This window comes from Coffea arabica, chromosome 2c (genome assembly GCF_036785885.1).
Source record: "Coffea arabica cultivar ET-39 chromosome 2c, Coffea Arabica ET-39 HiFi, whole genome shotgun sequence".
Lineage (NCBI taxonomy): Eukaryota > Viridiplantae > Streptophyta > Magnoliopsida > Gentianales > Rubiaceae > Coffea > Coffea arabica.
The window spans coordinates 5,807,717-5,828,698 of record NC_092312.1 but is presented as its reverse complement, the minus strand read 5'-3'; the positions used below and the strand labels follow the sequence as shown (position 1 = coordinate 5,828,698).

Here is a 20,982-nt window from a genome sequence, read left to right as displayed (position 1 = left end):
ATTTATTTATTCTTTGGGAAGAAACTATTAACCAGTCATCATCGGTGTTTTATTATTTGGAGAAATGAGCAAGTGACATGCCCCGGTGGTTTCTCATTTCTGGGCATAAGAGTTGATACTGTCGAAATTTAACACTAATACATGTTGATTTTAACCGCCGCTATACAATATTCAAAGTAATAACTACGTCCAGTTTTTGCAGCTTCAAGTCGTGGCAGTAGTTGCTCACAATAACTAGTTCTCTCCTCTTTTAGGAGCCTCAGTACACTAGGATCTGAAAGGATGCTTCAGGCAGGGATAATTGATTTGATTTTACTACTAAATAAGTGGATGCACGATGCTTCACAGCTTAGGATCTCGTGCACTCATGACTTACACAATTACCAAATTCCAAGAACGAGTGCGTGTAGACATGAATTCTTCAAGTTTTCTAAGACAAAATGTAGTTTGAGCTGGTGAATTTCCGTGATCAATTTTCTTCAAGGACACATAAACTGAACAAAATTAAATGACATTTGTAGTTTTATTGGACTGTTCCCCATTTCCAACTCTCCACCGTATGGTCTTGTTTCAGAATCAATGACTCGAGTTGGCGTTACATGGAAGGATACACATAGCGAAAAAAGCAGTTTGTTTTCTCCCCCCGAAGAAATAGTAATATACAGCCGCCTGCTTCAACCAGCTATTTGTCATGCAGGGAGGGGTGCGTTGATTGTCGCATGATTTGTAGCTGCATATAGAGCATTTTTTTATAGTTAATTGGCTTCATTCATTCTCTCAAGAAATTTGAACGTTTGAGTTAAAACCCGTCCTAATACCAAAATTTCGTACCCCCGTGTCTGTGTTGTGATTTTGCATGCTCACCACCAGTCACCAAATTTGAGCTAATAGTTTTCTGTGGCTCGTTACTCACCCAATGAAACGGCAGTTTGAGGGAGTTCAATGTTATTTTTCCCGTCTGCAAAGTCAACAAGGGAAGACGACTTCGGCAGATTACCAAAGTTTACTACAGATAGATAGATAATATGACTTTTATCTTTTCTTAAGGTTGTTGAGAGTGAATATTAGTCATTGCTAAATTACTCAATATCTCTAGCTTTATATATACATATATATATATATATATATATATATCGAGAGAGAGAGAGAGAGAGTTATGTCGGGCTTATTTCACCTTATGTCGGGCTTGTGTTGCTTCCATCGACAATCCATTGGGCCTCTTCTAATTAAGTGGTCGCCGCTCAACAACAAACCATAAGCCCAAATATATTGAGATACACTATCAACAGATATCTCTGGAGACACGTGGACACCGTTCTGGTGGAGTAGTGAAACCAAAATCTCGAAGCTCGTGGAAGTTTGTGGAAAGTGACGAGACTTTTTCCATTTTTTTGGTGCGATAAGAATATTCTAGACAATACCGGATCATCATCTGTCCCTTGTATATATAGCTCTTCACTTCTTGATGCCTTCCACCCTCAGACAGAATTAGTCATTGCCTTAGGTAAATCCAGTCAAGTCCTCAAACCAAATAGTCCAGAGCACAAATCTCTTGCAAAATTCTGATGGCTTTGGTTCCGAGCATCTTCGGCGGCCGGCGAAGCAATATCTTCGATCCTTTCTCTCTCGACATATGGGATCCGTTTGAGGGATTTCCGTTCTCGAGGACTCTAGCCAACTTCCCCAGCGGCACTGATCGTGAAACGGCTGTTTTTACTAACGCCAGGGTTGACTGGAGGGAGACCCCAGAAGCCCACATCGTTCAGGCTGATCTTCCTGGGCTTAAGAAAGAGGAGGTCAAAGTCGAGGTGGAAGATGGTAGAATCCTGAAGATCAGCGGAGAGAGGAGCAGGGAGCAGGAGGAGAAGACTGACACTTGGCATCGTGTGGAAAGGAGCAGCGGCAAGTTTATCCGAAGCTTCAGGATGCCGGAGAATGCAAAGACAGAGGAAATTAAGGCGAGCATGGAGAATGGCGTGCTGACCGTTACCGTGCCTAAAGTGGAGGAGAAGAAGCCTGAAGTTAAGGCCATCAAAATTTCTGGTTAAAAACTTTGATGCATATGTACGTCGTGAGTTGTTTTCATGTGGATGGTACTGTATCTTTTACCATAAGAAAAAATCCTGCTTTGATGGGAGAGAGAAGGGGGGGTTGGACTTGGGGTTTGTAGAATCAGCTTTTATGTGCATTCGCGTGCTCTGCCCTGTAATGTTAATTTGCTTTTATTTATTATATGGCTCTGAATATATTATCTTAGAACCAATCATTTTCTCTGACCAAAATCTGTTGATTAGACGCTCTCTGCCTGTATACATTCATCACTTGTTTTACTAGCGGCTGCCCAGAGGCATGTTTTTAGTCGCACATACGTAAAATCAGAGTTTTGAAGATTGAAGTTTAATAGATGATAATGAATAACTAAATATTCTTTAATAATACAAGAAAAAGGACAAAGCAAAACATGAAAATTAATTCACAAAACGAAAATCAGATAAACGTCAACTAAATTTAACAAATGAATTTTAACCCTATACAAATTCACACAAAAAATTTAAGCTACAAATTTAGAATGAGAACAATTCACAAATTAATAATCATCAAAAGATTTTCTAAATCACAACATTAAAATAAGTGTTACTCTGTTGGAATAATTAATAATTATGAATTAAAATATAAAAGAATTGTAAAGAAAAATTTAGACTTGAAAAAGGTGAAGCTTCGTGAAGAATGGATATTTGAAACGAGTTGAACCAATTTGGGAATGAATGGATGCTTGCTTTGCTTGATTTTTAGATCGTTGGTTTAGGTGCCTGGCTTTTGATTAATACCTCAACAAGCATGCATGTATAAATAGAATGATTGAATTTCCTTTTATTTGTCAATTGTTTCCAATTTGTGTAGTATTTTCCTTACCTTTACTAATGTATGTGCGCTAAATGCATTAAAGTTATAACAATAATATTTTAATATAAAAAGAGAAATTAAAGAAGACAAATATGTTAAACTTGTTGGAGGGGAACAATAATGTGAAAAGAGTTCCAATTTGACTTAATATACATATTCACTTCTTTATTTGACAGGTGTACCATATATGAGAAAAAAATATACATCAGAAAAGGGAAAAAAAATGTACCGCTTTACCGGTTTAAAAAGTACAAAATGTGTGTCACCATTTTTTGTTTCTGGTTTTTTTTTTTCCCAAGAATTTTGCAAGCATGATTTCGTTGCTTCAAATTCTGAAAAGTCTGGATAAACCCAGAAAGTCCACAACAAAACAGCCCAAGAATACACTGGGCCTCAATTCCCAAAATTTTTGAATTTGGAGATGTCCAGAGTTCTCCAGACGCAAAAAGGGGTGATTGTAGAAAGTTCGTAGAAAAAGCAAAAGACTTGCTCCTCGGGTAATGTGACAGCGACAAGAAGCTTCAGGAAAACTCCAGGCGTCTGGTCTCCGGCTCTCCCCTCCCCTCCTCTAAAGTCTAAACTATAAATGCCAAGCTTCCTCCCCTGTTTTGTCATCGCAGAATATTCATCCCGACTCAGCACAACTCAGTTATCTTGAAAACCTATTCGTCGTCAAATCTCCCATTATCTCGGAAAAAACAAAAAAAGAATGTCGCTCATACCAAGCATCTTCGGCGGCCGACGAAGCAACGTTTTCGACCCATTCTCTCTTGACATTTGGGATTCCTTTCCTTTCTCAGACGCCAGTCTGGCCAACGTCCCAAATACGGCAAGGGAGACATCAGCATTTGCAAGCGCCCGCATTGATTGGAAAGAGACCCCAGAAGCCCATGTCTTCAAAGCCGATCTTCCAGGGCTGAAGAAAGAGGAAGTGAAGGTGGAAGTTGAAGACGGGCGGGTGTTGCAGATTAGCGGAGAGAGGAGCCGCGAGCAAGAGGAGAAGAACGACAAGTGGCATAGGATAGAGAGGAGCAGCGGCAAGTTCCTGCGCAGGTTCAGGCTGCCAGAGAATGCCAAGTTGGATCAGGTGAAGGCTGGTATGGAGAATGGCGTGCTCACCATCACTGTACCGAAAGAGCAAGTGAAGAAGCCTGGGGTTAAGGCCATTGAGATCTCCGGTTAAATAATGTCGGGTTCTGAGCCTTGTGGAGGACAGGGTAATTTTGTGTGAAATGTTTCTTTAATGTTGGAAAACATCTGGACAGTGAAAAAGACAAAGATTAAAAAGTGTAAATTGGTTGAGGTGCTTGTATGAACATCTATCTGTTTTGCTGCTGTCGTGATTATAATTTGTGTCTGAGAAGTGAACAGACTTTTGTTTTGTTCTGCAATCTATCCCTTTTTTTTTTTTGGGTTTAATTCTAGTCTTCTAGCCATTTCAACCTAATGTTTAGTTGCTGCATTTGCTGAATATCTTATCCTCAATTTAAATTTTCAACTAATGTAAAAATTTGTTTTATTCGATGTGTCGTTAGGTTCCTCTTGATACTGTACTTTAGATGGTTCATAATTGACAGTAACTGGTAAATTGATAGTAAAAATTTTGGGCTTAGTGGTTGTTGCGTGTATTTTTCACCCGCTTAATTTGGCCATTTGTGGGATATCGTGGAGTATTTTTGAAATGAATGCATGAATTGTGTCCTTATGTGAACAAATACGGTTTCACTTTTGTGCTGATCAGGTGTACAATATTTTGACTTACACATACATTCCTGATGAACTAGCCAAGTACAAGTTTATATACTTTGCGGGGATTTACATGTTTGTTGGATTGATTTTGAGCATAGTCTTTTTTTTCAGGGTAAAAAACAAAAAATTTTCTGTGATAAATTTAAAATACAGAAAAGTCTTTCATGATTTCAAAACATACAACACGATTTTTTATATTTTGAATTAAATTGTAAATGTAACGAAATTTATTAAACTTAATGAAAATGAACTTTCCAAAATTATTTATTTTCACTTACACCAAAAAAAAAATTATTTTATTGAAAAACTTCGTTCACCTTCTAGGCAGAAAACAATATTGGTGGCAACAAATTTTGAAAATTGTAACAATAGCAATAGAGTTTTGAGAATTATAACAAAGTTGTGTAAATAAAAAAATCGAAAAATAAAAATAAAAAAAGAAGCCAAATAGCCTTTTTTTTTTTTATATGCCACATCAACAACAACAGATGTAATAAGTGAAATTGTATAATTTTGTATTGAATAGAAAATGCCACGTCAACAACAACAGATGTAATAAATGAAACTGTTGTTATGAAACAATTAAAAGTATGGATGTCCCTTTGTATTCCCAAGAAGATTAATTCTTGCTTAATGGCTACATTATGTATAGAAGTTACAATCCATAAATCTATTCATGTAGTGGAAGAACCGTTTCATAGGTTTCTTCATATTCTTGTAATAGTGGGTGTTTAATAGGATTAATGTTCCTTTAATCTTGTAGTACCTATATATAGAGGTACATTGACACCCTTTGGTAGGACTTTTGTATTAGTTGGAATAATAAAATAACCACTCTTTATTTCTCTACTTTTTTCTCTAATATCTCCAATATTTCACTTGATATTATAGTGGTTTATTTTATTAGTTTTATAACAACTGTATAATTTTGTATTGAATAGAAAAGTGGGTAGAAAATATTCGACAGAGGACACTTAGGATCCTCGGTGACATGTTTTCAACTTGCGCAACGGATCTTCTGTACCACACCCTATCTCACATCCTGTCTCATTCCTTAGAATTTCGCCAAGTGTCCCTTAATAAACCAAACCCTCAAACAGCCCAACTCGAACCATATTAAGTTAATTAATCGATTAATCGGGCGAAGAAACTTAATCCCTTTAACCATTATAACCAAAACCAAGAAAAATAAAAACTTTTTAATCAAAATCACAGTTTATCAACGAAAAAAACCCTAAAATATTAAAAAATCTCTGTCCTCTCTTCATCATCTTCACCGTACTCTTACGGTTGTTTCAGCCTCTGCTTCACTGACGACTCTTCTTCTTCCTCCTTCGGATTCCTCAAAATCCATTTCCCTTTTCCCCCCTCCAACCCATCGATGGAATTCCAACGGCTTTTTCAAAATTGTCACCTGCGCTCCGCCGAAGCATGGCATTCACTCCACTGAAGCAATTGAAACTAGTATCGGGTATCAAGATGCTATCTTTATCTTTTGCCTTTCTAGAAAATCCAGATTGCTTTTTAGTGCCTATTGGACGAGTTTATTGCGGTTTCATTTTTTGTTCTCTCGGTTGCGGTTTTTTTTTTATTTGTGTTGCTTTTTTTTCTTTCTAGCTACGCAGGCCAATTTGATGTAATTTGCTTAGCTTAGGCACTTGATCTAGTTTTCAACTTCAAATTGGTATAGATACACACAGTTGAATTAGTTTTGCTATATCCTCAACTGCATGTGTGTAGTAGTAATAAATTGGTTATATTCTCTAGTGTCTCTGTTTTAGCGTTTTGGAACTTAGGTGTAGATGATGAAACTAGAGGGTAACAAGTTTGCCTTTATCTTTTGCTGATTAAGGGAATTTTTCTTCTAATTTGCAGCTTCCACTTCAAATGTTTCATCTGTTAAATTTTCTGAAAATTCGGTATGTACTGGACGAAGCTCACCAGCTGTTCGATCAAATGCCTAAGAGGAAGATGAATCAAACTATAAGGTAAAAGTCTGACTTGGTTGAGACTTGAGCCCATATTTATTAGGAGGGTGTTTTGCGTTTTATACGTTTGATTTTGTTTATTAGGACTACCTGTAGGCTTGTAATTAGTAGTTAGAAAATATGTTAAAGTTTGCATGATGGTTACCTTTTTGTGCTGGCACATGCGATCCTTGTCTCCCTTCTACTCTTTCGTGTCGCAATTTTATTTGATGCATTTGATAATTAGTCCATGAGTTGAAATTTTTATCAAATGCTGATTCATAATCTTAGATTAGTCGTAGTATTATTGATCAACAATGAATGGATGGTCTTTGATTCATAATCTTGATTAGTCGTAGTAGTATTATTGGTCAACCTGCTGGTTTCATTTGGGAAATCTATCTCTGTCTTTGGCAGATGAGATCATCTAAAACCTGATAAGGCCTAAAGGTAAGTGCTTCTAAAAAAAAAGCTCTTTTTTTTATTCTGTAACTATGAATTAAAGCCAAGAAACATGTGTGATCACTGTTTTCTCAAATGGTTTTCTGGTTTTGGTCTATATGGATAGAGGTGCCATCTTGACATGCATTAGTGTGACTAGTTACAGGGTTTATGTATTCATTCACTTCATTGTTACTGTTTACAAAGTTCAATGTTTATGAAAATTATGTAACTTAGATAATTGTAATCTCTTATTTGCAGAATGTTATGCATAATGAAGCTTCAATCATGTAAAGCTTGTAACTTTTTCCCTAATACTGCAGGGGTATCTGATATGATGATAGGTTTTTGCAGTCAACTGGAACTGATTCGTGTTACTGCATCTGAGACTATGGAAGCCTATATCATTCTGTGCAACCTTGATGATGGACAAGAAGAGCAGGAGAGGAAAAGGTTCTTGCGTGGAGGAGGAGGAGTGGGGTAAGGCAGAGCCATCAACTCTCAAGAATTCGCCGGAGAACAAACTAAGGGAGGCTCTCGAGGAGGCTTCTGAAGATGGGTCACTTCGTAAAAACACATGAAATTCACTCTGAGTCTTTGAATCAAGATGGCTGCTTGGGAAGGTCAATATCTCTTGCAAGGCTTAATGCCCAGAAGGAATTCTTGAGGGCAACTACTCTTTTGTCTGAAAGGACATTTTGCATTGAAGAATCCATTCCTGGCTTTAATGAAGCCTTCTTGTTGGTTCTTGACTTTGTACCCAAAGTTCCAATGTTGAGAAACAATTGACCATTTGAGAATTGACTTTGTACGGGTTGTTTTTTTGTTTTCAAACGCTACAGTATTGGGATTCATCTATATTTAGCTTAAAGGAAATTACTGCAAATTTGAGCAATCATGTACTTCATTGGTGTGCAGAGGAAGGTACTGTGGAGCATGATATTAAAACCAAAATTATGGATTACTTGAACATTCTTGAGAATGAGTTTGTACTTGTTTTTACTATTAGTAGAGGATCTGCATTTAAATTGTTGCTGAATCTTATCCTTCCCATTCGAACAAGAGGCTGTTGAATATGTTTGACCATGGGAGCCAGACTGTGAGTTGGATGGCTCAATGTGCTAAAGAGAAGGGTGCAAAGGTGTACAGGGCCTAGTTTATGGACATATTTTGGGAATTTCAGCATTGTTATATGGATTATATATACAATTTGGTGTCAACAGTCAAATACGAGATTGGTCCCGAGTTGTTTAGAATCAGAGAACAAGTTTTCGGAGTACCTTTAACATGAATGACACAAAAAATGAGTTAAAAAAAAAGGATGGAGAGAGAGCAGAGGTCTCTCGTTCGGGTCCAATATTATACCATGCATCAGTTTCAGATAATTCTGGTCAATTACCCACTAAATAAAACTCAAACAAAGAAAATTATTCCTAGCAGAAAAGGCCACTCAAAATCAAAATCTGATCAGTCATATTCTCACCCTTGCCATCCCTGTATGTAGTGAGTTGTGAAACTTAGCATCTAATTAGTCTCTTCCATCAGTGAAACCTCATCAACCTGGTACGAAATTCATGGCCAAATAAATCCTGGGAGTGTCCCTATAGATTTTTATAAATGGAAACAAACTACGTGCAATTTCACAGACGAAAGGTAGCCCAGGCATTAGGATCCTTGTATTCACAATGCAATGTAAACAGACCACGAAGTCTAAAAAGCAAAACATTAATCAACTTAAATCAATTGAGATTTCAACTGCGCAAAGTGGAATAAGGCTGCATTCTGGTTCTTATTAAAGTTCAAAATGTATGTTATTCGAATTAAGCTACAATCCTACCATGTAAAATCTCAGAGATAAAAAGATCCAATTCCAGCTATCAAGCTCAAGAATAACCAAGCTGATCATCCACCATAATCAAAAGAACTACACAAATAAGGTCTAATTAATCCATGAGCGCAATCCCACAGTCTTGTCCTCCATTTCTTCATAAGCATCTTCATTCAATTTTCCCATTTTCAACAACTTGTTGATCAGAATCATCATTATTTTCAAGTTCTTGCGCCTATAAAAACAGACCCAAAGTTAGCCAATATATTGAATTATAATTGTAAATTATCAAACTAATATATATAAGATTAAATAATTAATCAAGGTTTTTCCTTACTTGGACAAAACTTATTGATGCATGCTGTTGTGCTATTGAACTTGAAGACATCAAATCATAGCCTTGGTAGAAGTTAGGGTCCAACGTCTGTCAGAAAAATAAGAAATAAAAGACCACACATACAAACAAAAGATAAAGGCAAACTTGTTACCCTCTAGTTTCATCATCTACACCTAAGTTCCAAAACACTAAAACAGAGACACTAGAGAATATAACCAATTTCTTACTACTACACACATGCAGTTGAGGATATAGCAAAACTAATTCAAATGTGTGTATCTATACCAATTTGAAGTTGAAAACTAGATCAAGTGCCTAAGCTAAGCAAATTACATCAAATTGGCCTGCGTAGCTAGAAAGAAAAAAAAGCAACACAAATAAAAAAAAAAAATCGCAACCGAGAGAACAAAAAATGAAACCGCAATAAACTCGTCCAATAGGCACTAAAAAGCAATCTGGATTTTCTAGAAAGGCAAAAGATAAAGATAGCATCTTGATACCCGATACTAGTTTCAATTGCTTCAGTGGAGTGAATGCCATGCTTCGGCGGAGCGCAGGTGACAATTTTGAAAAAGTCGTTGGAATTCCATCGATGGGTTGGAGGGGGGAAAAGGGAAATGGATTTTGAGGAATCCGAAGGAGGAAGAAGAAGAGTCGTCAGTGAAGCAGAGGCTGAAACAACCGTAAGAGTACGGTGAAGATGATGAAGAGAGGACAGAGGTTTTTTAATATTTTAGGGTTTTTTTCGTTGATAAACTGTGATTTTGATTAAAGAGTTTTTATTTTTCTTGGTTTTGGTTATAATGGTTAAAGGGATTAAGTTTCTTCGCCCGGTTAATCGATTAATTAACTTAATATGGTTCGAGTTGGGTTGTTTGAGGGTTTGGTTTATTAAGGGACACTTGACGAGATTCTAAAGAATGGGACAGGATGTGAGACAGGGTGTGGTACAAAAGATCCGTTGCGTTCAACTTGGCTTGATTTAATACAAGTTTAAATAATAACATAACACTTTGCGCAATACTATTGATGGCATTGGATTGACATAGAAAACATGTCACTGAGGATCTCAAGTGGCCAGAAGATCCTCTGAAAACTCCAGGCTCTGCCTCTCCTCTTTGATATAAATATGAACCTCCTTCGTCGGCTTCGTCGTCGATAAGAATTGATCGAAGCTCTCAGTACAATCAGCTCTCTTCTTCAAAAGCCGTGATACATAAAAAAACAGCAGCATTGTCATCAATTTTCCTCAAAAACATCCGAAATGTCGCTCATTCGAAGCCTCTTCGGTGGCCGACGGGGCAACGTGTTCGACCCATATTCCCTGGACGTTTGGGATCCCTTCGTAGGCTTGGCTTTCACAGACGCTAGTCTGGCCAACGTCCCAAATACAGCAAGCGAGACATATGCATTTGCTAGGCCCCGCATTGATTGGAAAGAGACCCCGGAAGCTCACGTCTACAAAGCCGATCTTTCGGGGCTGAGGAAGGAGGAAGTGAAGGTGGAAGTTGAGGAATGCCGGGTGTTGCAGATTAGCGGAGAGAGGAGGCGGGAGCAAGAGGAGAAGAATGACAAGTGGCAGATGGTAGAGAGGAGGAGCGGGAGATTCGGGCGCAGGTTCAGGCTGCCGGAGAATGCCAAGGCGGATCAGGTGAGGGCTAGCATGGAGAATGGTGTGCTCACCGTCACTGTGCCGAAAGAGGAAGCGAAGAAGCCTGAGGTCAAGGCCATTGAGATCTCTGGCTAAATGCTTTTAGATGGCTAAGCCTAGTGGAAGTTTGTCTTTGTCTTGAAATGGTTGAGATGTCTCCGTCTGCCTGCATGACTGTGGTTGCTGCATGGATGATGATGAATTTTGTTTAATGAGTCGCGAGTGAGTAGGCTTTGGTTTGTTTTGAAATGAAGCATCGATAAATACTCAATTCTTGCCACCGTCTTCTAATGAGTAGGCTAAATGAACTCAACTTGGAATGGATTCTACCTGCAGCCAAAAGAATGGAGTGATTGTGATGCTGAATTAGGAATTTAAAGGAGGTTCTTGACATTTTAAACCTTCTTCTCAAGATCTGCAAGTGTTTGTAGCAGCGATTGATTTCAGAATTTTCACAACACAGAAACAATTCACTGGATGAATTACGGCTTCCTCCTAGCCAAGACCTTGTCATCGTAGATTGCGTGAATTGCTTTCCTCCGTAAACAGTCAATTCGAGAATCAGACTGAACGCTCAAACCCATATTTTCTCTAGTATCCAACGGTAATTTGATGCTCTGTTCTCGGCGAGTTCATTTAGCTGCCAGCCAATTGGCTAATCTCTTTCACCTGCTTCTTTAGAGCATGAATGACGGTATTATAGCAGAATAAATCAATTGTGGGTGAAAGACATTCAGGGCGCCGTAAGTACATTTGCTGATTACCCCGCCATCAATCATTCTGTTTCTTCTTCACATCCCGTCTTGTCAATCAATAGCAGGCTAGAGATGCAAATACACTCTCCCTCTTTTACGCCAACTCCAAATTTTACTAGTGGAAAGTCTTACTACCAGAATATGCTGTCAAAACTATCGTAAACAGTTTTGTCAATGGCCACACAAGTTTTATTCATCTTTCGGCCGGTATAAATCCAAAGTCCAAAACCCAACATCAAAATCAAAATTTAAAAAAAATAATAATAATCAATTATTAACAAATTAGACGATCCAATTTGCTAGCTAGTTACTGCGTTGTAACATTATCCAGTTTCCAAAGATACCTGAAACTTAGATGCAAAGTCACTAATCTCACAAGAAACTAGTCCAAAAAAGGGAGAATGTGATACTACCAAATTATAACCCGTAGTTCGAGTCATTCTCTGATTGCCATTAGACAGTAATAGATACACCACCGCTTCCCCTAGCACTAACAGAAGCGAACGCATCCACATCCATTCCACTGACGGAATTCGCCAATTGGACCCTAAAAACTTACTACTATGGACATAAGCACTAGTACGACGGGAAAAAAATGAAAAGAAAGAAAGACAAGGACGCAGACATAACAGAAACGACGACTCGGAAATCAGCCAGAAATTTCAATGGACTTGACATCAGGCTTCCTGATTTCTGCTTTAGGGACAGTGACGGTCAGAACCCCATTCTCCATCGATGCCTTGACTTGTTCCACTTTAGCATTTTCAGGGAGCCTGAACCTCCTCATGAATTTCCCGCTGCTCCTCTCCACCTTGTGCCACGTGTGGCCCTTGTCCTCGATTTCCCTCTTCCTCTCCCCACTGATCTGCAAGATCCTCTCGTCCTCCACCTCCACCTTGACCTCCTCCTTCCTCAGCCCCGGCACGTCCGCCTTGAACACGTGGGCATTTGGGGTCTCTTTCCAGTCGATGCTGGCGTGGGCAAACGAGGCAGTCTCAGATGAGGAGGACGGAAAGGTGGTGCGGAGCTGACCGGAGAATGGGCTAAAGTCGGAGTTGAAAGGCCAGCCCTGAAATGGGTCCCAAATTTCATCGGGAGTACTGGATCGGCGGCCGAAGAAGCTTGGAACCATCGACATTTTTTTCCTCTCACTCTTAGGAGTGTTTACGGGTTGTTCTCTTAGCGAAATCTGCAGTGCAAAATCAACGGGTTGATCGAGAAGGTAATTGGCGGACCTGGCCACTATTTACATGGTGTTTTGGATAAAATTTGTGCGAGTTGCAGAACGTTCTCGAACAAGTTGTCTCGCATCTTTTCATTTGCCCTTTTTCATTATCGGTTTAATTGCTAATAGTATTTTTTTTTTTTTTGGCCGACATTACTCGTGTGCCCATTAAAAAATGTCTATGGTTCAAGTAAATAGGGTAGTATTTTCAATTTTGAGGGGAGAGCATAAAAAATTTGGAATTTTCTGGTACCTAATGAATTTGTCACACTAAACTTTTTCTGAAAATCGGATTTTCACTTTCTAATGCACAGTAATTAGGGGTTCGACTTTCGTCATATTTCGCATTGATGTCGCCAAAGTGGTGCCCCACCGACTAATACTAAAATAGTTTAGATATCTACATTGTTAAAAAATAATAAAAATAAATAAATCTGGCAAATATTTTGTTAAAGAAAATACCAAATTCGTTTCACTTAGCTCGTAAACATTGACCTATCAATCAAATTGGGGTGCAAGTTAAAACAAACGCACATTGATTACTTTCTAGCAGTAGAGCAATAGATTTTTAACGCACATTTTTTTTGTTAGTGTGATAAGACTCCCTCCATTTAGTGTAACTCTTTCATATTCATGTTCTATATTCGGGTGTATCAGCGCTATCGAATATTCTAATGATTAAGTGATAAAAATAAAATAAAGGAAGCCCAAATAATCGAGTTACCATGCTGGTGCCCGAGAAGCATTGAATTATCTCAAAGATATATATATATATATATATAGATGAAACAACTTTAGAAAAAAAAATACTTGTGATGTTCAATCCTTGAATTCTAAATCATCTAGGATTGATGCTGGACTGAGTAGTTTGACCGAGCTCGCAAACTATTTGGTCAGCAGCTCGGCTCGAGCTCGCTTTGATCAAACTTGAGCTCGAGCTCGAACTGCTTGATAGAAGCAATGAGTCAAGCTCGAGTTTTAACGTTTTGCATTCGGAAATTCGACGAGCCTAATTGACCTTCTTATAATATATATTTTAATTTTTATTATTGTAAAATATCAATAATATCCTTTATTAAAAATTATATATAAAATATTAATTTTTATTACGTGAGTTTGATTAGGATTGATTGAGCTCGAATATGCTTGATTGAACTTGATTTGAATTGATTACATTTAATTAAACTCGAACTCGAGTAACGTAAATTGATGTCGAGTTCGAACTCGAGGTCGAATTCTAAAAGTTCGATGAACTCGAGTTAGATCTCGAGTTTAGTTATTTTACCTCGAGCACTGCTCAAGCTCGACTCGACTCGAACGCATCCTAGACACATCTATAATAATGTCATACAGTGTCCTGTACCGTGGTTCTGTATGTACAAAAATAACCACAGGCTAAATTTACAATTCCTCGTCGTCATCTTCGATTGTTTCTAGATCATCCTCATCGATGGCCGCAACTTTTGCAGCACTCTTTGCTGCTGCACTGACTCTAGAAGAAGCATTTGGTCGAACCTTGAAGGGCGATTTTGCATTTCGTGATACCCTGCTGCTAGGAACAATGCCACAGCCTTCATCTTCTTTCTTCAAGTCGGCTGGAGGCAGAAAGCAATCAATGCTGAGTCCCTTTATGTTGAAATCAACTTCTTCAATCGTCCAAACCTCTTCCATCCGCGTCCGGGTGCGGCTTTCAGAGTTTTCTCCGAACCTCAACAGCGATACGCATGTTCTTCCAGCATGGGCTACATTAACACCATCAATAGTCCGATAATCTTGTATCGTGGATTCCATTGTTGTCTCCCATAAAACGTCGTTTCCAGGGGCCTTTATTCTCAGGAGATGAGAGTCTTCCAGCTGGAGTAGCAGGCCTGTTCTTTGGCTGAAGTAGCCCCAAACACTATGTCTGATTATTTCCACATTGCTGCTGCTTCTGGCTCTGAGTGTTGAAGGATCTGCCTCGAGTTTTAGTACAAAGCAATCCTCATCATAGACAGTCTTCTCACCAGTGCAGATGGAATTGGAGAATAAGTTGGCCGTGGACCTTGGATCAAGACCCTGTTGGAGGATGATTCAATAGAATCGATTAGCTCAATTTCTTCAATAGTAATAAACCCACAGCATAGTTTATCTTCAATAGTAATTATATCTTGAAAATTAGCTTAATTTTCAAGAGATTCCATCCAGCACCAAGAAAAACAATTAAGTCAAATGGATTTGCCAGCTTAAGACAGTGCAAGATCCACGAAATGGGCCTGAACCAGTGAAGTCCTCCGCCTGATTAGCTAATTGCATTTCCGCAGGGGGAGGACCACTTGATCCAATTTGATGTGCACCAATTAATTGACGCTTTACCAGACCGTGTAAATGCAATTCTTACAACTTTTGCTTGGACCAAATGAAGGAGCTTTCATACCGGCATAAAATGGGCATAGACCAATTGATGACGATGATTGTACTCCAACGGAAAGCGGAAAGAATTATTTTAAGCTAGTCCAACTTGGAATTGGGTCCACTAGAAGATAGACTTGGAAAAGATTGGAATTGAACTGGTTTATTGGGTGGTTAAGAACGTGGATGGTGGAACTCAAACCGATAGACTTGGAGCCGGACCTTTTTAAAGTCCTCATTAAAGTCAGCATCCAATTGGATTTTGTTGTAGGTTCCAGTTTTCCAGATAGATGAAAGCGATGCTGCGCCTTCCTCCTCTGAAGATAACAAAAAAACGGAGGAACTGTCCATTTTGAGAAAAAATTTTCAAACATCCAATGCATATTTTCCCGTTCACACCTACCTTTTGTTAGGTTCATTCCTCGTCCAAGGACATGATACTCAGCTGTAAGCGTGAAGAAAACCTCACTTCTTGAACTAGTTTTTAGGGGTGGAGAATTCAACAGCACTCAATATTATTATCGAGTTCCGTCACAACTAACTCCTCTCGATAAAGATTTGAGAATGAAGATATGATCCAACCTAAGGTCGATGTGTGAGACAGAAATTGTTAGGTTTATCTCACACTGGTTTGGTTGCAGTAAGAGGGTCCAATAGTACCCAACAATTTTGATGAAGAGTGACCTCAATTTCGTTGTTCAAGACAAAGGAGTGACCTACTCCTCAATCTTGCCGGTTGGTTCAATTCTTGCTACTCAAATAATTACTTGCTCTTATGCAATTAAGTGCAATTAAGCAACTATCAAATTACAAGCGAATTTGTTAAAGACAATTAAGAAAACAAAATTTGGAAAGGTGACACGTAAAATTAAAAGAGGACAAGAAAAGTAAAAAACACTACTAAAAGTACCTGCAAGGAACGACGGAGAGGCCTGGGTGGACCGCGAGATGCATGGGAATGATGCCATGGGGTCTGCCTCCAAGCCACCTTGCCATCACTACCAGCACTGATCTTACAACCAGACACCACTAATTCCAGGCTCCATAAATCGGGCCTTTTCTGCCACAACACAAATCCTCCCACTTCCCCTGGTCCACCTTTCGTGCTCTTGAGCTTCGAAGCCTTACCGTTGCTCGTGTTGTTACAGCTCATACTCAGACCTTCCCCGGCAACAACTTCTGTTGTGGCCAGCTTGACTTTTCCCATCGCGTACATGCTATGGATTGAGTTTAAAGCATTTTCTCCTCCCGCAGCTGCTATGTACTGCTGCACTATGTATTTAGCCATTGAAGTCTCCTGCAAGGATTAACAGAATTATAAGTCTCGTGATACGTGACAAGGAATCGGTACTGAGTGATGGAGAAGTTATCGCTGATTCTAATTCTGACTCTGGTAGAAAACCAAACGCAGGTTTAGTGGTAGTAAAAGGACTTACAATGGGGTGGTTTTTGATGCTTTTGCTAAAAGAATAGCGATCAGAGCAGATGGGCAGGGGGACTAAAGGAGCGCCAACGACACCGAGCAGGAGCTGAATCTCCGTGTTTCGGCCACCAAAGAGGGAAACAGGTGACCTTTCAGTATGGGACTTCATCCAGGATTTCACGTTTTGCCAGGACCTGTTCTTGGTGGAAGCAAAAATCTCTTCCGGGATGGGAACTTCAAGCACTGTTTCCAGTGCATCTTCTCTATCCAAGTTGGGGCACAGCGTCCTCATGTCCAATTGTGTATGGGAAGCAAATTAAGAAAGAGTAAGATGTGAAGAGGAGTCTGGAACGAACAGGTTGGGAAGTTAAATGGGGTCTTTCTCTCTGTTTTTTTTTTCTTGCGTTTGGTACTGGGAGAAATGGGAAGAAGGAAGGAAGTAAAGAGGGAAGAAATGTTGTCTTTGATTGAAAGGGAGGGTACGTATGGGGGGATTTTTTGGGGGGGGGGGGGGGTGGCAGCTGTTGAATACTACTAAGTACTGAATAGAGTAGCAAAGGACGACCAACCGACCGTGGGCCGCCTCCAATCCAACCAACGTGCTGCTACTATTTGTCAGCGTCGTGACCGCACGCTCACACACACATTCGCATCTCTTTTTCTTCCCCACTGAAACTCAAACAATCTTTTACTGTTTGGGGTAATTCATTGAGATTAACTTTTTCTGTGGAATCCAGAAGGGGAAATTGGCGACATGTATTTTGATTGATTTTAATGTCTTGATAAAGACACAGTAGTGTGTGATATGATATCTCTCGCTGCAGAATTGGCTATATGGATAATAGACTTCCGGTTGCCCTGACATCTTCAACTAACTCCCTTTTTTTTTTTTTTCTTTTTGGACAACCTGGACACATTTCCACTCGGTTATGGTTTTCAATTTTTCAACGTACACATAATTCTTTTTTGATATTTGTTTTGACTTGTAATTTTTTTTTTTTTTTTTTTTTTGATATTTGTTTTGACTTGTAATTAGTTGTGTGTTTTTGCCTGATGCAAAGGATTGATTAGGGGATGGATATATGGTTTGCCAACTGAATCAGTTTTAATTAGGTCGTATGCCCAGCACAGAGCATCAAGAAACGGATAGGTAATACAACAAAACATCTCTGGACATGCATTAAGAATAAATTTTGTCGGCCGGAACCATCGCAATGCATATGCATGCGACCGACCACTACTTGTATGGTATGCTGTTGGATCATATCATAGAAATTGCCGCATACACTCAATCCAATATTCCAATCAGCTTTTGCTGGAATTAATTGTGCATCTGCAGGCATATTCATGTCTGATTCCTAATTCTTGTATCGTAGGTTATAAAGTCGGATGCAACTTGTTTCTTTCGTCGTGACACGTATGCTGCTGGGCGTCTTTCGAAAGTTGCTTCAAATTAAAAAGTCTTCAATCATGCCACGCACGTTTCATCCCACATTGGTTCTGGGGGGTTGGGTTTGGGTTTATAAGCCCTGGAAAGATCCAAAAAGTTGCCGATCTTTTAAATTTCTTCTGAAATCTAGGTTTATAGAAGCCGAATCTCTAACTTCCGCTAGAAAAGGTCAAGAGATGCCACGCACGTTTCATCATCATAAAAATCCAAAACATCCTCCATTGAGCCATTAGCTTTTGTCAATGGAATGGTTGTTAATACGTGATCCATCATCAGAATATCATGAAGTCAATTGACCACTGATCAAGCTTAATTAATCTTCCATTGAGCCATTGTTTTCCTAATAGTAGAGCCTGTTCTGTTGAGGCGGATCCTGTGTTCAATGAAAAAAAAATGAATTGGGTATGCTTCCAAAAAAAAAAAAAACGAATTGAATTGGGAATCACGCAGACGTCAACATCAAGCTGTGACTTGTACACTATCGAGAATTATGCGTGGTATGTCTTGTGGATTGGGCGACTGATGAATCAGATACTGTATATATCTACGGGATCAAGCTGTGACCTGCACACTACTGAGAATTCCTCCTTCGTCATTCAACAATTTTCATTTTGTTTTCAATGATTTGATGTTATGCCAAGAGCCATAACTCTGTGACTCCTTTTCGGTGGCTGGCCTATTCCTGTCAAAATTGCAAATTTTATTGTAACTTGGCAGGCAAGCAAAGCAAGTACAGTACAAGAGCAGCAATAGGTAGCCTCTTGTAATAAATTAGGATTTTTCCTTCCCCAAGCCTTCGCACACTCTTGCGTACAAGTATTTTTTATTTTCAATTTTTATAATTACAAGTAGCTCACCAAAAAAAAAAGAAAAGAAAAGAATTCTCTTACCCCTCTCTTGCTTCCTAAGTCCCACCCTCACTTGTTTAAAGTTTTTTTTTTTTTAAAAAAAAAAGTAACTCACAAAAGAATAACTTAGCTCATGAATAACAAACGTGGCAGCAAGTTCTTGTAATATATGCATGAGTAACTTAGCTCATACGCAGTATAAAAGCATATTTATGCGTAAATTTTTTTTTTTAAAAAAACAACCAGAAAATGCGGTAACAAGAACAAATTCAATTTCAACTATACTTTTGGGACAGATAACTTATAGCTGAATAGAAAATGGTAGGCAGGACGTGAATCCTTAGTCATTAGTGGACAATAAAGCCAGTTACATTAGTCATTAGTGGACAATAAAAGCCAAGTACCTGCTTTCGGACTCTGGATTAGTAACATTAATTCACTATTTAGTGGGTAGGGTTTAGGTTACTACTTTTGATAGCCATGACTCCACTCACTTTTCCTTCCTTTGAAAAAGGAATTGATCATAACGTAGCAAATAGGGATCCCCCACCCCCCCCCCCCCCCCCCCACCAACTTAGCCAAATTAGTCAAAATTAAGTTCAACGATATCACACAAAGGAAAGAATATCACTTCTATTGCAATAAATAATTTGCCATTCCATTCTAGCAATCAAGCGGTAAGATTTACTAAATCTTTAATTGGAATAAAAGGTGTTGATTTAATGCATTTATTATGTTCTAAAGCAAAATCCCATTTCTTTAGCAGTATCATCTTCTTCTTCTTCTTTTTTTTTTTTTTGGGTAGATGTTAATACTAGTTGCTTAATTATGAGATTTGGAAACACATCTATGCTGCATTCCCAACAAAATAACAATAAGGATAGTGAATTTATTCAAAATGCTGGTTACCTCACAAAGATTTTTCCAATAGCTATTCTTTTTTTTTTTTTAATCAATTGTCTGACCTCTAGATTAGTATACTTCAATTTATTCTATGAATATATACAATCATAATTATTGTATTCAGAAAACTTTCCAAATAACACCAACCGATGTAATAAATAGGCACTCGGATATAGTAGCAGAGGGGGAGGCACCAAATCCAGTCAAGGGCATTCCCGTTGCGTGTTATGTGAATCTAATCTAATTTAAAATCGCAACATTTCCGCAATATACGGCGGGAAATATGAATTGAACTTCCCTGACCCGCCCCATCGGACCGGATCTTCTGCTCAATTCAATTCAGGCATGAACTTTTGTGATCATGAGGCCCAATCACGGGCAATCTGCGTTCATACGAGAAAAGGCAACAATATAATGCATCATCCGGAAGCTCGTCGGATCCGTTTCTCTTGACCTCAGGTTGCGGTAGTTAAATACTGCTGAATAGTACGTGCAGAAAGAATCATCTTTTTGTTGCTTTCTTCTTTTTTTTTTTTTTTTCTTTTTTGGTTGATGCTAATGGAATTTAAATCTTTCACACGGCAATGAAGTTTTTCACACGTACAGGAATCGATTACTATCCCGCGTATATTGAATTTTAGTTTACGCCGGAATTGGCTGATCACTTTCCTTAAAAAAATTCGATATTAAAAAAGTCAAACGTCTGCGAACCTGTAAAGTAAAGATCAAGACAGATTTTGTCTGTAGTTAGGAATTAAGAACACCTCCAATTTTTCCTCCTCATAGATAGTAATCTCTGCATTTGACTATGATTTTTTTTTTTTTGCTCTGTCTAACGGATATTATTAAGATGTATTTTAGGTGTTAAATTTTTAGAAATATAATATTAATTAAGAAAAGCGTATAAATGAAATGTAAGGGAATTAATTATATAAAGCGTATAAATACAAGGAAAACTAATAGTAATTATTACTATATATATATGATAGGTTGGATAAAATATAAGTGTCTTAACAAGTGTCTATTGAGCATCCGTTAAAAACTCCCTTGTTATTGGGTATTCGTCATGACTATTTAACTGCACCATTGTACCACGTCGGAACCTTCGATCTA

General features: G+C 38.5%; 5 protein-coding genes and 1 long non-coding RNA gene across 6 annotated transcripts; 4 read left to right on the top strand and 2 right to left on the bottom strand.

Annotated features, from left to right (window-relative positions):
- Positions 1-1,430: 1,430 nt before the first annotated feature.
- LOC113730422 (17.4 kDa class I heat shock protein-like) lies at positions 1,431-2,263 on the top strand. The gene has a single exon (XM_027255085.2). The coding sequence runs from the start codon at positions 1,566-1,568 to the stop codon at positions 2,046-2,048; it is 483 nt and encodes a 160-aa protein (XP_027110886.1). The 5' UTR covers positions 1,431-1,565; the 3' UTR covers positions 2,049-2,263.
- A 1,050-nt stretch (positions 2,264-3,313) lies between these two features.
- On the top strand, positions 3,314-4,457 carry LOC140034949 (18.2 kDa class I heat shock protein-like). Its single transcript, XM_072073867.1, has one exon. It carries the CDS (start codon positions 3,614-3,616, stop codon positions 4,085-4,087), a length of 474 nt encoding a protein of 157 aa, XP_071929968.1. The 5' UTR covers positions 3,314-3,613; the 3' UTR covers positions 4,088-4,457.
- A 1,404-nt stretch (positions 4,458-5,861) lies between these two features.
- LOC113730420 (uncharacterized) lies at positions 5,862-8,100 on the top strand. The gene is made up of 3 exons (XR_003458337.2): positions 5,862-6,124; positions 6,529-6,641; positions 7,385-8,100. It is a non-coding gene; the product is annotated as an uncharacterized lncRNA (long non-coding RNA).
- A 2,302-nt stretch (positions 8,101-10,402) lies between these two features.
- LOC113730419 (17.5 kDa class I heat shock protein-like) lies at positions 10,403-11,189 on the top strand. Its single transcript, XM_027255083.2, has one exon. It carries the CDS (start codon positions 10,491-10,493, stop codon positions 10,971-10,973), a length of 483 nt encoding a protein of 160 aa, XP_027110884.1. The 5' UTR covers positions 10,403-10,490; the 3' UTR covers positions 10,974-11,189.
- Positions 11,190-12,039: 850 nt separating this feature from the next.
- Positions 12,040-12,954, bottom strand: LOC113730418 (18.1 kDa class I heat shock protein-like). The gene has a single exon (XM_027255082.2). It carries the CDS (start codon positions 12,768-12,770, stop codon positions 12,282-12,284), a length of 489 nt encoding a protein of 162 aa, XP_027110883.1. The 5' UTR covers positions 12,771-12,954; the 3' UTR covers positions 12,040-12,281.
- Positions 12,955-14,054: 1,100 nt separating this feature from the next.
- LOC113730417 (uncharacterized) lies at positions 14,055-17,092 on the bottom strand. Its single transcript, XM_027255081.2, has 3 exons — positions 16,682-17,092; positions 16,156-16,542; positions 14,055-14,912 (listed from the first exon to the last, which is right to left on the bottom strand). Exons 1-3 carry the CDS (start codon positions 16,958-16,960, stop codon positions 14,259-14,261), a joined length of 1,320 nt encoding a protein of 439 aa, XP_027110882.1. The 5' UTR covers positions 16,961-17,092; the 3' UTR covers positions 14,055-14,258.
- Positions 17,093-20,982: the final 3,890 nt, after the last annotated feature.